The 16,480-nt window shown below is 40.9% G+C and overlaps 1 protein-coding gene and 1 long non-coding RNA gene across 2 annotated transcripts in view; one reads left to right on the top strand and one right to left on the bottom strand.

The window, feature by feature from the left end:
- Nucleotides 1–16,480, top strand: part of LOC311020139 — a 452,545-nt gene that overhangs the window by 345,556 nt on the left and 90,509 nt on the right. The gene's annotated exons all lie outside the window — the stretch shown is intronic.
- LOC311020420 (uncharacterized protein) overlaps nt 374–16,480 on the bottom strand; it is a gene marked incomplete at both ends in the record, with an annotated part of 39,516 nt that continues 23,409 nt past the window's right edge. The window contains 4 exons of the mRNA XM_084020442.1: nt 374–385; nt 2,877–2,927; nt 4,157–4,385; nt 4,478–4,686. Of these exons, the coding sequence (XP_083876568.1) occupies nt 374–385; nt 2,877–2,927; nt 4,157–4,385; nt 4,478–4,686 (501 nt within the window). The remainder of the gene's footprint in view (nt 386–2,876; nt 2,928–4,156; nt 4,386–4,477; nt 4,687–16,480) is intronic.

Here is a 16,480-nt window from a genome sequence, read left to right as displayed (position 1 = left end):
TGTTTTCATGAACGGCCGAGGTGTGCGGCACTTTAAATGTTGCTCTCGCAAAGAATTGTGGGTCGGCGTAATCTCCTTTCCTTTCGCATAGGAAGGTCCGTTGCATCCTATGCTAAAGGAGCTCTGAAAGGAAGCATTGGAGCTCCTTTCCTTTGCATTTAGAGAATTCGAACGGCTCTTATCATGGCGGCCACTTGTTTACTTCCGGGTCACTTCTTCAGTTAGGAACCTTCCTAAGCAAAAAAGACTATTCGACTGCACCCCGGCCCTACTCTGCCCCTGATTGGCTAATACCTGCTGTTGGTCGAGGCTGGGGAAGACAGAGCAGACAGCAAAATAAACCAACGTGGCTCAAGATGACTGAAATGGACGTTTACATCCTCTTCTACGGAAATAAGAGGGTCACGCTAAAGTCAGAAGACATGACCACGGGAAAAATAAGTGTCATTTTCCAGGTATGTATTTAAGCATTATTACACTCGAGGGTGTGCTTTACCGTCATTATTGTCACGACAGTGATGCGGTCAGGCCAACTTGAGCTTAGAAGTTAGCTTTCTAGACATCGTGATTTCCCAAAGCTGAATAAATACCACACATATTTGTATTTGTGAAACGTTTATTTTATTTGTGAAAATGCTAAAGATCAAATGGTTTTTGATCTGGACCAGGTCTAATGAGGTCTGTAGGTATCAAACAAAAACGGTGAAATCTACCCTTTAGCATTTTCACAAATAAAACAAACGTTTCACAAATACAATAGCGGGTGTCAGGCAAAGCTAATGTCTTACCTAAAATGTCTAAAATGTTTTTACATCAAGAAGTGTCACAAAAAACAGACAATCAGTTTACAAGCACGTTACGTTAATTTCCCCTTAACTTTCCCCTTAAGTGCCGAATCGGAAGCTGGCGAATCGGAGGCTAACTTCAGCGTCGTTTTTCACGAAACAGTTGTTTGTGGGGAATCTGTAGAGCTAGGTTACATGACTTTGATGATGTATTTAAAAAGTTACATTATGACCTTATATAACTTATAAACTGGCAATATCAATGTGTGGTTGCATGTGTGTTCATATGAATAAGAACAGTGCCTCTTCTAACCTACACACCTGTCATAGGTCCAAAAGGAAACGGTCTATTTGACAGACGACACCAACGTGGCCATATTTCCCCGACCTGATGGTGACTTCTGCTCCTTTGACCTCAACACAAGAAGTCACTATGAAGTGCATGGGGACAGCACCACTGTAGAGAAATTGGCTGGGGCACTTCCCACTGGCCAGCCTGCCCGCTTTTCTTTTCCCCGCCCAACCAGCACAGCCACAAGCTCCTCCTGTCCAATTCCAAGGAGCACCACCACTAAAACTTTTGTGAGGTGATGAAAGAAAACTTTTACTTCTTTTACTTTTTTGTGCTACATTATTTGCAGAGGTGTGTCCAATTCTGTTTGCTGGTAATCTCCTGCATATTAATCATCTCTCACTGCTCCACTTACAACTTATCAGCCAAATTAAGCTTCTTAAGCCAAGGGCTTGATGGCACCAACCCTACATTAAGGAGTTATTGTTATTGCTGTATATTATGGTTCAATAGTTAATCCAAATATTATCGTAGTTGTTATATGGCTAAGTGCAATATCCAAATCACAGGAGCTGCAGTTTTTGGATGAAGGTAAAATGTGTCACAGCATCACATTCTAAGTGAAGCATTACACTGCTTTGAAGATGATTATCCTAAAGATATGAAGGAACATGAGGCCAACAACGTCATAATCATCAGTTTTGTATTTCATTCAGTAAAAATAAATGTAAAAATGACCTTTCATTTCAATTACCATCATGAATTTAACATTCTAAAATCATGGCTATTTTCAGTGGGATGATGTCAGCGAGCAGGATTGTACACCCTCTGACAGAGTAGTATTAAAAATAACATCAGTAAATAAATAAAAGCCTTACCTGCTTCATTATACATATTAATTACTTGTAATACATAGTATTTCCTAGTATGAAAACAGCATGTGACATTGTACCTTGCATCAGATGACATATTGTTTCATATGTTTCATATTGGTTATTTGATATATACTTGGCTGTGTATGTATAAAAAAAAGTGTGTTCTCATCAATATTCAGGAATGTCTTCATTGCTGGAGTTGTGAATGGAAAGCTGGAGACCAACAAGATGGTGACAGTCCGCTTCTCAGAGTTTGAGGCTTGTGTGCAGTCAATCGTTGATAAAGTGACGGAAGCCCTTGGACAGCAGGAGTCAATTATTTTGACAGATAGTCAGGGCAACGAAATATTTGATTCTGATGGAACCAGGGGTATGTTTGAAATTATTTCTGTGTAAATGCTATTTTCTGCACAAAGAGTTCACACACTTAACAGCTAAATGAGGTGCATACACCTAAGTGTAATTCTCACATTAAAGTACATTTTGCATTCATAGCTAGCTTGGGCACATCAAATCTTTTTAGTGTCCTGTTTTTAAGTTCTTAAACAACCTATAGGATATACATTTTCAACAATACAGAAAATATTTGGTTGAAAGATAAGAAAGTCATCATGTCCAATTTCTCAATGGCAGGGTCAGCATACTGGAAGCAAAACTCCAGAAAGGTATTTGCTGTGCCTGAACCACAGATGGAGTTGCTACAAGCCAACAAAAGAAGGAGGTTGGGGTAACTGAACTGAATATTATTATTTTATCACTTTTTAAATTTTTGCACACCATGTGGTTTCTTTTGGACAACATGTCAGCAAAGCTACAATGGTTCTTACTACTGTATGCATTATGTGTGAACTAATTATTAAAGTCTAACTAAATGTTACAAAAATGTAAATGTTTTTGTTTTTCAGTCGAAAAGAAGATACTGACCTTCAAGAGGTTATAGCCAACATTGAGGAGGTTGTTGATGCAGCCCAGGGACTACAAGAAGTGTCGAAGATCATCAGGGATTTAAGTGGATCTGCACATTCTGCAATGACAACAACCCTGTTTCTTTCAGAGGCTGAAGTAGCTTCTTTAAGAATTCTTTAAGGTCTTCGCCTGTCTTGTCTGCAAAGGTTGGCACTGTTTTACTACTTTCTTCTTCCCCACTGTCCCCTTTCCTCCTTCCTCCCTCCTTTCCGTCCTTCCTTCCCCTCTGTCCCTCTTCCTTCCTTCTTTCCTCTCTCCCTCCTCCCTTCCTTCTTCCCCTCCGTCCCTCTTTCCCTCCTTCCTACCTTCCTTGCTCCATCCTCCTTTCTTCCTTCCTCCCCTCTGTCCCTCTTCCTTCCATCTTTCCTCCCTTTCTTCCTCATTTCCTCTGTCCTTCCTTCCTCTCTCCCTCCTTTCCTTCCTTTTTTCCTCCCTTCCTTCCTTCATTCCTCACTTTCTTTTTTCTTTCCTTCTTCCCCTCCTTCCCTCTTTTTTACTCCTTCCTTCCCCCTCTCCTTCTTTCCTCCCTCCTTCCTTCCTCCCTTCCTTGCTTCATTCCCTCCTTCCTTCTTTTCTTCCTCCCTCCTGTCAGGAGTTCCTTCCTCCTTCCCCTCTTCTAACACAATGAAAATAAATGCCAAAGTTTTTCTTTTGATCTACAGGTCCTGTAGATAAGCCAATGTTCTCAACCTGCTGCAGAAGCCTTATCGGGTGTAAGGCATGTATTATGGAGTGGAACAAAGGATGCAGTTACTGCCCAAAGTGTCCTGCTGTGGATTTGGAGGGCAGCATCCATGAAGTGGCTGGACTCTCTGAGACACTGGCAGCACTGGAGAAGTTATTCCTGCCATAATTTCTGTCTGTTATAGTGGCAACAAATGTTTGTTTATATAGTTTAATATCAAGTTTTTATACAGTTTTATACAGTATTGAGTATTGAGTTCTTATGAGATTTTGCACTTGGTATGATACAAATACCAGTTCTTCAGGGAATTGTTTGTTATAATGTAATAGTGTCTAATGTTAAAGCTTAAAAAGCACTTTTTTCAGTAAGTACAGGTTTTATGAGATTTTTCAATTGTTGTGCTTGTATTTGGACATTAAAGAATATGCAGTGTTCTGAACAAACTTCTTATTTATTCATCTCCATTTACTATTTACATTTATCTTGCATGTCTTTCAGTAACATTTATCAGGTAGAACAGTGCCTCCTGAAACATGCTATAGTCATGGTTAACCGCTGTTCCAAAAATAAGAGACATGTCTGGGAACCTCTCTCCAAACAGCTGCTCAGCACGACATCGGTCTTCCTCTGATGAAAATGGGTCAGAGCCAAAGGCAGATACCCATGTCAGGGAGGACCCCAACTCCTGCTCGTACATGTGTGCTGCCTCAGCAGCACTGGCCAGCAGATCTGTGGGAATTCTTGCTGGACAACTAGCAGCTGCAAGTTGGTTTGGGATCCCTCTGCCTAAAATTGGTGTGAAGATTTTTGTTTAGTTTTGGACCAAATGTTGTCAGTTGTTTTAAAACTACATACATACAACTATTGTCATGACTTACCTGGTATCCTATGGGCATTCCAGGACTGCACAACTCTGCCAAGTCCTATCTGACTCACTTGACATGCCAGGTTGGAGACACAGAATTTGGTCAGATTATCCTGCATGTCGAGTAACTCCTGATCCAGCAGGTGGACCAGGGCCTGTTTAAGGGGGTAGTTTACCCGATTGTTGACCTCTGGCCAAATTCTCTCCACTCTCAGGTTCTGTTTAAACACAAGTGTAATACTCTGATAAATATCAGATGTATTTATTTCATTGTTTTCATGGGAATAAGTTACAGATAAAACAGCAGTCGTAATGGTGAGGTTAAGAGTTACATAAATAATAATTTGATATGAATGATTTATGTTTAAAATGGGTGATATTACTATGTATAGCGATCCGCAAGCCCAAATATGTATAAACGGTACCCTTACTGAAAAATTTAATCTGTTTAGAGGATGTCGCCAGGGATGCCCTTTATCTCCATTTCTATTTAATTTGGCAATTGAACCACTAGCGGAAGCTACACGGGCTGATGAAGAAATTGCTGGTATCAATATTGGGAAAACAAAGAACAAAATTTCACTATATGCTGATGATATAATTCTTTACTTAACCAGTCCAGAACAATCAATCCCAGCGGTCCTAGACCTTATTACTGAATTTGGAACAATATCAGGCTATAAAGTTAATTTGACAAAATCCAATGCTTTATTAATTAATTCATCAGTTTCCAACAGACTCAAGGCCATCTCACCGTTCACCTGGGCTCAGAACAGTTTTAAATATCTTGGGGTGAATGTGGCTTTAAAACTGAAAAATCTCTACCTCATAAATTATGTTCCATTGCTTAAAAAGGTTAAGGAAGAATTAGAACATTGGAAAATGCTCCCTATCTCATTTCTCGGACGAATCAATGTAATTAAAATGAATGTCCTGCCCCGCTTTAGTTATTTATTTCAGTCACTGCCCTGTTACTTGGATAAAACATTCTTTAAATCTATAAACAAAATTTTGACCTCTTTTATCTGGAAAAATTCCTTGCCAAGAATAGCTTTTAAAACTTTAACAAAGTCCAGAGAGAAAGGGGGACTGGTATTACCAGACTTGCAGATGTACTATTGGGCCGCCCAGACAAAGGGCTTGATTAGCTGGGTGCAAAGACGTAACAATGCACACTGGATAGACATAGAAGAAGAACTCTGTACTCCCATTTCTACAACCTTGCTACCATTCATTAACAATATAAATGCACTACACCAAATAACAAAAACATATGTAGTTTACAATACTCTTCGGGCTTGGCAAGATGTAAATAAGTTTTGTGGGAATTTTGGCAAAATCTCCAGGCTCTCTCCCTTATCCTTAAACCCAGATCTGTCACCATCAATTGGTAGCTCCTTGTTTGCAAAGTTGAGAGACAATGGTATACATAAATTCCAACATTTGTTTGCTGAGGACACACTCAAGTCCTTTATAGACTTAATGTCAGAATACGAAATCCCGAAACAGGACCTTTATAAATATTTACAAATTCGCCATCTAATAAACACTCTAAAAAAGGAAAAACGCCTGTCTTTGGAGCTGACAAATCTTGAGGAGATTTTGGTGAAATCCACATCATTAAAAGGAAAAATCTCTGTAATTTATAATACTTTGTTGAACCATTACAGCTCTTCCTTGACCCCACTTAGGAATATATGGCAGAAGGATATGGGATGTGCATTTGATGAAGATCAATGGGATACCATATGTCAAAATGTTTTCTCCTCACTGTCGTGTAATAAAATAATCGAACAAAATTATAAATTCATACACAGGATGTACCTTACTCCTCTCCGCTTAAGTAAAATGTTTCCCAACTCATCCCCTAGATGTCATCGATGTAAAACATGTATAGGTTCAATTATGCATGTCTTTTGGGAATGCAAGGAATTAAAACATTTCTGGAAAGCGGTACATGATCTAACTGTTAAGGTTGTGGAAACCCAGCTGGACCTTACACCAACACGGTACCTCTTTGGTACGGAATTGGACAAGACACTGGACATCACATGCAGGAAGAGGATTATCATAATGTCCTATATAGCAAAGAAGTGCATTTTGCTCAACTGGAATCAACAAAGACCCCCATCATTTAATCTGTTTAAACAAATCTTAAATGAAACTTTAAGACTGGAACAACGCACATACGCTCTAAAAAATAAGGGGGATGCCTTCCTGAGGATATGGGAACCGTTTATGGACCTCTGACACTATCATACCATAATAGGGTTTGACATGCCTACATAACATCCATAAGGATGAACTGTGAACTGTGACCATGGACTGATCTGATTTGATTTGCTGTATTTTGTTGTTATTGTTTATTTTGGCCGTTTGTTTTTCTTCCCTTATTTCTTTGTTTGATTGTCTGTTATGTCACTTAAATGTAAAAAATAAATAAAAAGATAATTGGAAAAAAAAATGGGTGATATTAAAAATATAATTTCATGGGTTTGAATGCTTTAAGAAGAAGTTAAAAAAAGTAATTCTTATTACGTTCGTTACGGGTGTGAGTTCATGACCTCAGAGCTACGGACTTCCGGGGGGGGGAAGAAGAAGAAGAAGGAGCAACGTGAAATGGCGTCGAGGCGTTACTATTGGACTGTTTGGTGTTGGACTGTGGGTTTCGTCAGTGTCGTGGTTTTGTCCGTTTCCTCGTCGGACCGTGAACTGTTATCGGAAAACACGTTGTGTGGCGGAGTTGGACTTTTCCCTGCCGCGTTTGTGTTTGGAGGACACAAAGCAAGTTCGGCTAAGTTAGCTAGCAGGAGCTAGGCTAACGGCACGGTCATTGTCGAAAGGAGACACCGTCTGCGCGGATGGGAGGAGCTTCGCCGGGTCGTCTAGGAGAGTATCGGCGACGAAGGCTGCTTCGCTGCTGCCGAGGGAGACGGAGCTTCGTCACTGCGAGCTGCTGCGGACGGAGACGGTTGCGACCGCGACGAAGGTGCCATTCATCAGCTGTGGCCGGGTCCCGCTGATTTCACCGACACACGGAGGTACCGTCATAAAAGTTTTCCATCATGAGCTCCAACTAAAGCGCGCCAACGAAACTAAACTAAGAGTGCACTCAAAATTAGATAGTCTGAGGGACAAACTATCACTACCCGGGGTTTCTATTTTTTGTTTTCATTAATGGTGAATGTGTTTCTCCTGCATACTTGTGAATACATTTGTCTAAAATGTATATCCTGTGTTTGTATTATTGCATTGTGTTTTTCCTTTGAAGTATTGCATTCTGCATGACAGAGTTTACTGGTCGGAGTGTATTCCCTATAGCCTCTGAACTTTATGGATGAGAGTGAGAATCATATATTACAGTTATTGCTATTTGAGATGTTTCTTTTACCATAAAATATTGAATTAAGGTTAAGGCTTCACTTTAGAGCATAAGGTGGGTTCCTTAATACACGAGCCGGTGGTAAAAGGGTTACATTTTTTGGGGCTCGTCCGGGATTGTATTTTTGTAACTGACCATTTTTCTTCTTTTCATCTGATGTAATCATCCTTATTGCTAATAACGGGATATATTAAGTGTAGTCACATTCACTGTGAAGTTTTCTCTTTTACTGTTTGAGCTAAGAAAAATGGAAGCAGTTGAAATTGAAGCCTGGTGTAAAAAGAAGCAGTTAGCTTATGAACATACAGTTGTTTTGAGTGATGTTGACCCAGATGTTACAGATGCAGTTCTGCTAACAGCTTTGAACCAAGTTAAAGCATTTGGGAAACCTGAGATAGTTGATCGCTGTCTTGATGTAGCTTCTAAAATACATTTTATACTGATTAAGACCTCTACTGACTTGACAAATCGAACCCTACCTGACGTTGTTGGACTTCCTGGGGAGGCTGGTCCATGGCCTGCTCATGTGCTTACTGCTCCTGCGGACAGCGAAGAGTTTCAAGCTAAACTAATGTCATTCCTGAAGACTGAAGGTAAAACTCTCACTGATGTTAGTGGCTTACTCAACCCTTCACCCCTTGATGTGAACACTGAACTGATACACGCTATCTGCTCCTTAGTGGATAAATGTAACACCACATCAGCTGATTCTCAGAGTTATCGCAAGCTCCGCATGTTCTCTGGTGTGAAGCCTACACTCAGTGGGGAGGAAGAGTATGATTCCTGGGCAGAGCAGACAACACATTTATTTAGAAGAGTGGCAGTGTAGTGACAAGACAAAGAAACAGTGGATAGTGGAAAGCCTGACAGGTCCAGCTGCTGACATTGTGAGATTCCTGAGAGTGCAGAAGCCCACTGCAACTTCATATGATTACATGCAAGCTTTGGAAACAGCTTTTGGAACAACTGAGAGTACATCTGATCTCCTGGTGAAATTTAGACACACGTATCAAAATGTTGGTGAAAAACTGTCTACGTACCTGTTGAGGTTGGATAAACTGCTGCACTGTATTTTCAGAAAAGGAAGCGTGGCACTGTTCATTGACATGAATCAATTACGGATGGAGCAGGTTGTGAGAGGGGCACTGCAACAAGACATGATTGCTCTTCGCCTCCGTATGACACACAAGCTGCGCGAACCTCCTTCTTTCAGTACGCTGCTAAAAGAGGTGAGGGAGGAGGAAGGAATGCTCCAAAGCAGAAATTATGTCAAGAACCCAGTAATGTCACAGTCTGTAACTCCTGTTTCCAAGCCTGCACCTGAAATTGAAGTTGATCCGGAAGTAGCAAAGCTGAAAAAAGAGATCAGTGTCATGAAAGCTGAAATGATTAGTCTTAAAGCTGCTACTGTTGCATCATATCCAGAGTCCACAACTTGAAATCCCTACCAAGACAACATACAAAAAAAAATGCTACCCCACAAAGATCTGGATATCAAGAGGATAGACCTGGGATATTTTGCTATAGATGTGGGGAGGATGGACACTTTAAGAGAGAGTGTGGAGGTGAAGAAAATCTACTCAAAGTCAATAAGCGCCTCATTAAACTGATAAAGAAATCGGGAAACTACCGCGGGGTCCAGTAGAGGAACGGCCTGGCATCCCGGTGGTTGAAACACGTTCCACCAAGTGCAGCAACTTGAGTAGAAAAGTGAATGACACTATACCTGAAGGCTTAGTGGGCCCTAGCTCTGTCGTGTCCGTGCAGATTGAAGGCATCTACTCTAAAGCCATACTCGATTCTGGTTCTCAAGTCACTCTGCTGTACAGATCCTTCTACGACAGATATTTGACACACCTGCCATTGAAATCTATCAGCACTCTACAGATATGGGGTCTTAGTCCTGCTGAGTACCCTTATGATGGTTATTTGTCACTTAGGCTGGAGTTTTTGGAAGCTGACGTAGGAGTGAGTGAGACCATCGATGCACTTGTGTTGGTATGTCCCGACCCAGTTGTGAGAGGTGAAGCTTCCATGCTGGTGGGCACAAACATACCCACTGTGAGACGACTGCTTAGCCACTGTAGAGAAAAGGGAGGAGAAAACTTTGTGAGAATTATGCACATTCACCCAGTCTTTCGAAAAGCTTTCGATGAGATCTCACATCTACCACCTGACACTGACAACAACAAAAGAGGAACTGTGTGGTTCACTCAAACCAAACCTGTCACCTTACGGCCTGGGGGAGTCGCAAGGGTGACTGGTGCACCAAGGTTTCAGGGAGTGCCGAGCACTCAGGCCATCCTCGTGGACTCACCTGATGACCCTGCGAATGAATCACGGTTTCCAGATGAACTCCTGGTGAGACCAGAGTTACAGACATCCTCTGGTGTGATGGCTAAGAGAGTCACTGTTCTAGTCAGAAACATGTCCGCACGAGAGATTACCTTGACTAGAGGAATGCAGATAGCTCATCTGTTCCCAGTCGAAGTCTTCACCTCCAGAAAAGAAAGAGTCTGATGTTGAGTCACCTGGGAAGTTGACCCCTCCTCTTTTCACTTTGGAGAATCCCCAGTCCCTAAGGGGTGGAAAGAAAGATTGGTGACAAAAATGATGGAACGGAGCGAGGTTTTCTCTCTGCATGAGTTTTTTTTTTTTTTTTCAAAATCTTTTTATTGAAGAATACAATTAGATATTTCCAATTACAGGGATACAATTATCCTTTTCTTTTTCTTTGAACATATATGTATATGTAAACAGTCACATATACACATAAACAAACGAAAATTAACAAAAACACACTGATAAAATTGTAGAGGAAAAATAATTACATTAAATTACAGAGTGCAGAATAAAAAAAACAAACAAACAAACATACAAAAACAGTGAACACCCCCCCACCCACCCATGCCCCAACTCGGCACATCACGACAAACACGCATACTACTGGTTGTTTATGCAATATAAAATGTACAATGGTAATAGGCAGAAATTCAGTCAGGTAGTACCTCTAAATTAGTGAAATAGGAAATAAAGGGTTGCCATTTGTGGAAAAATTTTACTGTACATCCTCTTAATGTATATTTAATTTTCTCAAGCTTTAAAAAAAACATCATGTCTTTAAGCCACCGGGAAACAGAAGGATATTTAGCAGATTTCCAATGTAACAATAATAAACGTCTTGCAAGTAAGGATGTGAAAGCTATAATATCCTTTTGTGTAGAGTTGAGTGCAAGTGAGGGGTTAGGAATCCCAAATATAGCAATCAGAGGGCAAGGTTGGGGATTTACACCAAGAACAGTTGACATAATAACAAAATAACCCGCCCAAAAATCTTTCAGAACAGGACATAGAAAAAACATATGACTGAGGTGACAAGGAGAGCCATGACATTTATCACATTTGTCTTCCAGTTCCGGATATAGTACCGACAGTCTAGACTTGGAGAAATGCACCCTGTGTAGAACCTTAAATTGAATAAGTCCAAGACGTGCACAAGAAGTGGTAGATTTTACCCTCTCTATGGCTTTTTCCCAGGACTCCTCATGTATTTGTATTCCAAGTTCCTCTTCCCATGTACACTTAAGTTTAACATTTGAATGGTCGCTAAGAGCCAGAATAATATTGTACAATTTCGAAGTGATTCCTCTGTGATGAGGAGTAGATGATAACATTGTTTCCCATTGCTGTTCCGGTGGTAAAGAGGGAAAATTTGGGAAACACTTAGTAACAAATCTGCGAGTTTGAAAATAGCGAAATAAATGACTAACAGGGAGACCGTAGCGAGATGACAAATTCGCAAAGCTATCAAATACACCACCTACATATAAATATTTAAATTGCGTAATACCCTTGTCATGCCACATTGAAAATGTTGAGTCTGAAAGTGATGGAGGAAATAAATGGTTGTTATTAATAGGACTTGAGGAGGATGCAGCTACAAATTTAAAGTGCCGCCTAAATTGAAACCAGATTTTAAGTGTGTTTAGAACCACTTGATTCTTAGTATATAAAGAGGGTTTTGCAGGTAAAGAGGAATAAAGTAGAGCAGGTATGGAAGATCCTGTACATGATGATAGTTCCAATTTACACCAAGAGGGTCCAGAAGATTTTAACCAGTAGCAAAGTTTATGGATGTGAGCAGCCCAATAATAGGCTTGGAAATTAGGTAATGCAAGTCCTCCACTAAGTCTGCATCTCTGCAGTAATGATTTACGAACTCTAGGTGACTTCCCGCCCCAAATAAAAGAACAAATGATCTTGTGTGTGAAAGGGGGAGGTTACCCTATCTTTGAAAATCAGATGTAATCTTTGAGATAAGGGGAGTGAAATTAGCTGATGCAAGGCTGGATAAAGAACGAGTCACGTTAATACCTAGGTATTTAAACCCTGATGGACTAAACTGAAAAGGTAAATCTGACTGCTGAAGAAGACATGCTGCAGTATTAATGGGAAAACACTCACTTTTCCCCAAATTTAATTTATAACCTGAAAAGGTGCTGAAGTCCTCCAGAATACTCAAGACAGTAGGGATAGAGAATGTAGGATCAGTTATATACAACAACAAATCATCCGCATACAGCGATAATTTATATTCAATTCCATTACGGGTGATTCCTTTAACTAAGGGGGAAGATCTTAATGTAATAGACAGAGGCTCGACAGCTATAGCGAAGAGCAAAGGCGACAAAGGACAACCTTGGCGAGTTCCGCGACCAAGAGCAAAATAATCAGAATAAACATCATTAGTATGGACACTGGCTTTAGGGGACGAATAAAGAAGGCGAATCCAAGAAATACATTTATCACCAAATTTATTAGACTGCATAGCTTTAATAGCATTTGACACTTCTTCAAGGGAGAGGGGGGAGTCCAATTGCAGGGAAGTGTTAATATCAATGACTGGATTCGAAAGGTTCTGAAGAAATTTGTTCATTTTAATGTTGTCTGTAGGAAATTCAGATTTATATAATGAAGAGTAAAATGATTTAAAAGTAGAATTAATTACCAAGGGATCTGTAGTAATAGTGTCATGAGCGTTCTTAATACTAGGTATCAAACGGGAAGTGGTTTGACGTCGTAACTGATGTGCCAGTAAGCGACTTGCCTTGTCGCCGTGCTCGTAATATGAGCCACGAGTGCGTAGTAGCAAGCGCTCTGCCTCCTTAGTTGACATGAGATTAAATTCTGCTTGCAAATCAAGACGCTGCTTATAGTTCGGGAGAAGGGTTCAGCACATAACTTTGATCGAGGTTACTAATTGCAGATCTAAGTTCATTAAGCCTAGCATTATTCTTTTTATTAGATAGGGCAGAGTAAGAAATAATTTGACCTCGAAGGTAGCATTTAAGTGTCTCCCATAACAATGAATATGAAGAGGAGTCATTTTGATTGAAAGACAAAAACTCGTCAATAGAATTTGAAATGAGTTCGCAAAATTCTTTATCTGCCAAAAGAAGAGAATTGAATCTCCAAAGTGGAGGTCTACGTTTATAAGTAGAAAGTTGAATCTCTAATAACAAAGGTGAATGGTCAGAAATTACAATACCTAGATAGTCAGAAGACTTTACACATGAATGAAGAGTACTGTCAATAAAAAAATAATCAATCCTAGAATATGAGAGGTGCACCTGAGAGAAAACATTTTTTTTTTACAATAGAAGGATTACCAGATCTCCACGGATCGATGAGACCATTCTGTTTCATAAAATCTGAGAATGTTTTAGACATAGCAGATTGAGTCAGATTACGAGGATTAGACCGATCCAAGATTGGATCAAAGACACAATTTAGATCCCCTCCGAGGATCAGCAGGTGCGTATTCAAGAAGGGGATGTTACTTAGCAACCTATTAGCAAATTCAACATCATCGAAGTTCGGGGCATATATATTTACTAACAGAACATTTTTTTGCATCAGGGTACCAGCAACTATAAGGTATCTGCCGTTCCTATCAGCAATCACATCAGTGGATGAGAACTGAACTTTTTTATTAATGAGAATAGCGACCCCTCTCGCTTTTGAGTTAAAATTTGAGTGGAAGACTTGACTTACCCAAGGGCAATGTAACCTATGGTGATCTTTAATGCGAAGATGAGTCTCCTGTAAAAATACTATATCAGAGTTTAAACGTTTCAAATGAGTAAAAACTTTGGATCTCTTAACGGGATTACCCATACCTCTGATATTCCAAGTAATAAATCTGAGAGGTGTACCTGACCCAGCAATGCTGGGATCTATATTGCCATTAACCATTTAAATAATAAAAAAAACAACAAAAATGCATATTGTCGCTGAGGTGGGAACCCTCCCTCCCCCAAAAATACCCCAAAACACGAATACACCCAAAGTCCCCATATAACAACAGAACAAAGGGGATAGCAGTGTTTCCCACAATAACCAAAAGTTGTCCAGAGTAGTGTTAGAACAACCCGGAGACTAAGCAGAGCAAGTAGAAGTAAGAGAGAAAAAAAAACTCCCGCCGACTTCAATTGTGTTTAACAGTATGCGCATGAGTTGTAATGAAAAACGAATAAACAAAAGAACAAGAAAAAAAAAAAAAAAAACTCACAATACAATATTGTTTCATCTTAAGGTGAGCATTCAAAAAATAAATAAATAAAAATTCACCTTAGTAGCACAAATCAAATTTCCACAGATCAGATGGATAAGAATGTAAATATGAAATGAAAATAGAAAAATAAAATTAACAATAGAGCAAAAATAAGATAATAGGCTACTGATCTAAACAGAAGTGCAAAAACTCAAATGTGGGATCCTTATTTGTAAGGAAGAGGGGAAAATTGCCTGCTATAAACAAACAATAGTAACACTAATTTAGTTAGTGCAACAAAGCCCCAGCAGTATAGAGTTAAGGCCACATGTTTTAAGCAATAATGCAACACAGGACTGTAGAGCTATTGGAGCTCACCCAGAAATCAAGGTTTTGACGTAGTCGCTGGCTTCATCCGCTGAAACGAAGTCCTTCTCAACACCGTTGTATGTGATGCGAAGTCGCGCTGGATGAAACAGGCCGTACCGAGCGCCGTCAATGCCACGAAGTTGCCGCCTGACCTCGTTGAATGCAGCCCGAGCCCGGGCTACCTTGGCCGTGTGGTCAGGGAAGACTGAAATGGTCAGGTCTCTGGCTTTAATTTGTCGGAGCTCTCTAGCACGGCGTAAAATGTCAACACAGTATCTGTGATAATGAAGTCTGCATACAATGGCTCGTGGACGCTCACTGGGCTTGGGCTTGGGTTGGAGGGTCCGGTGGGACCAGTCCAAAAGCGGCTCCTTTGTCAGGCCAAAAGCTTCCATTAGCAAGGCGGCTACAGCGGCCGTGGTGCAGGTGTCAGGACCCTCCGGTACTCCCACTATCCTAACGTTGTTCCGCCGTGACCTGGATTCCAAATCTTCACATTTATTTTCCAGCTTGGCTACGTTAGCAGTGAGGGACTTGACAGTAGTTTTCAACTCGGCGATGTCATCTGAGCACTCAGTGAGCGCGTACTCCATCTCCCCGACCGTACCTTTTAGCTCGGACACGGTAGCATCGGTAGCTGCTTTATCATTCGCCAGCTGTGTTTTCACCGCTTGCAGGTCGAGCTTGATAGTAGACAGAACATCGCCGAGGGTATCTTGGAGTTCCTTCTTAAAAATAGCAGCAATGTCTTTCCGTAGCGAAGTCAGCAACTCGAGCTTGAGGGCAGCAATGTCAGGATTAGCTTGCGTTGGGGCGACACCTGTAGGAGTCGGCGGCCTACTCGAGGGTGGGGTCGCGGTTTGCAGACCAGGCCTCAGATGTGTCTGGATAGTATTGCGAGTATTGCGAGACATTTTACGCAGTCCAAAGTAAAACTTTTCAACAAAAAAATACTGCGGTGTAAGACAGGACGAAAAAAGTAACCTAAAAGCGCAGAAGAATAACAATTTTTATCGAAATCGGCAGGAGCTCCCAAACTCACGTCCTACTCCATTCAGGCTCAGCAGCGCCCCCCTCTGCATGAGTTTGATGTGGGATGCAGTAAAAGCACCCAACACACCACAAAACCACAGACGACAAACCATTTCGTGAGAGGTCTCGTCGACTGCCGCCTGCAGAGGTGGAGGCAGTGAGGCAGCATCTAGCGCAGCTAAAAAATGCTGGTGTCATTGCAGAGTCACAAAGTCCTTATGCCTCACCCATTGTGGTTGTGAGGAAGACAAATGGGAAAATAAGGATGTGTGTGGATTTCAGACTTTAAACCGCCGCACTGTCCCAGACCAATACACAGTGCCAAGAATTGAGGACGCTTTGGCCTGTCTCAATGGAAGTAAATGGTTTAGCATGCTCGACCTTCGCAGTGGTTACTATCAAGTTCCTATGAATGACTCTGATAAAGAGAAGACAGCTTTCATCTGCCCTGCTGGATTCTTCCAATTTGAAAGAATGCCACAAGGAGTGACAGGGGCTCCTGCTACATTTCGGCGGATAATGGAACAGACTGTCGGAGACATGAATTTGCTTGAAGTCTTGGTTTATCTCGATGATCTCATTGTGTTTGGAGCGACGCTCGAGGAGCATGAGACCAGGTTGTTAAAGGTGCTTGACCGCTTGAGAGATGAAGGACTGAAGTTATTGCTGGATAAAT

Source organism: Eutrigla gurnardus, assembly GCF_963514095.1.
Source record: "Eutrigla gurnardus genome assembly, chromosome: 10".
NCBI classification, from domain to species: Eukaryota; Metazoa; Chordata; class Actinopteri; order Perciformes; family Triglidae; genus Eutrigla; species Eutrigla gurnardus.
Note: the sequence above shows the minus strand (reverse complement) of the source record. Positions and strands in the feature narration are given on the sequence as shown.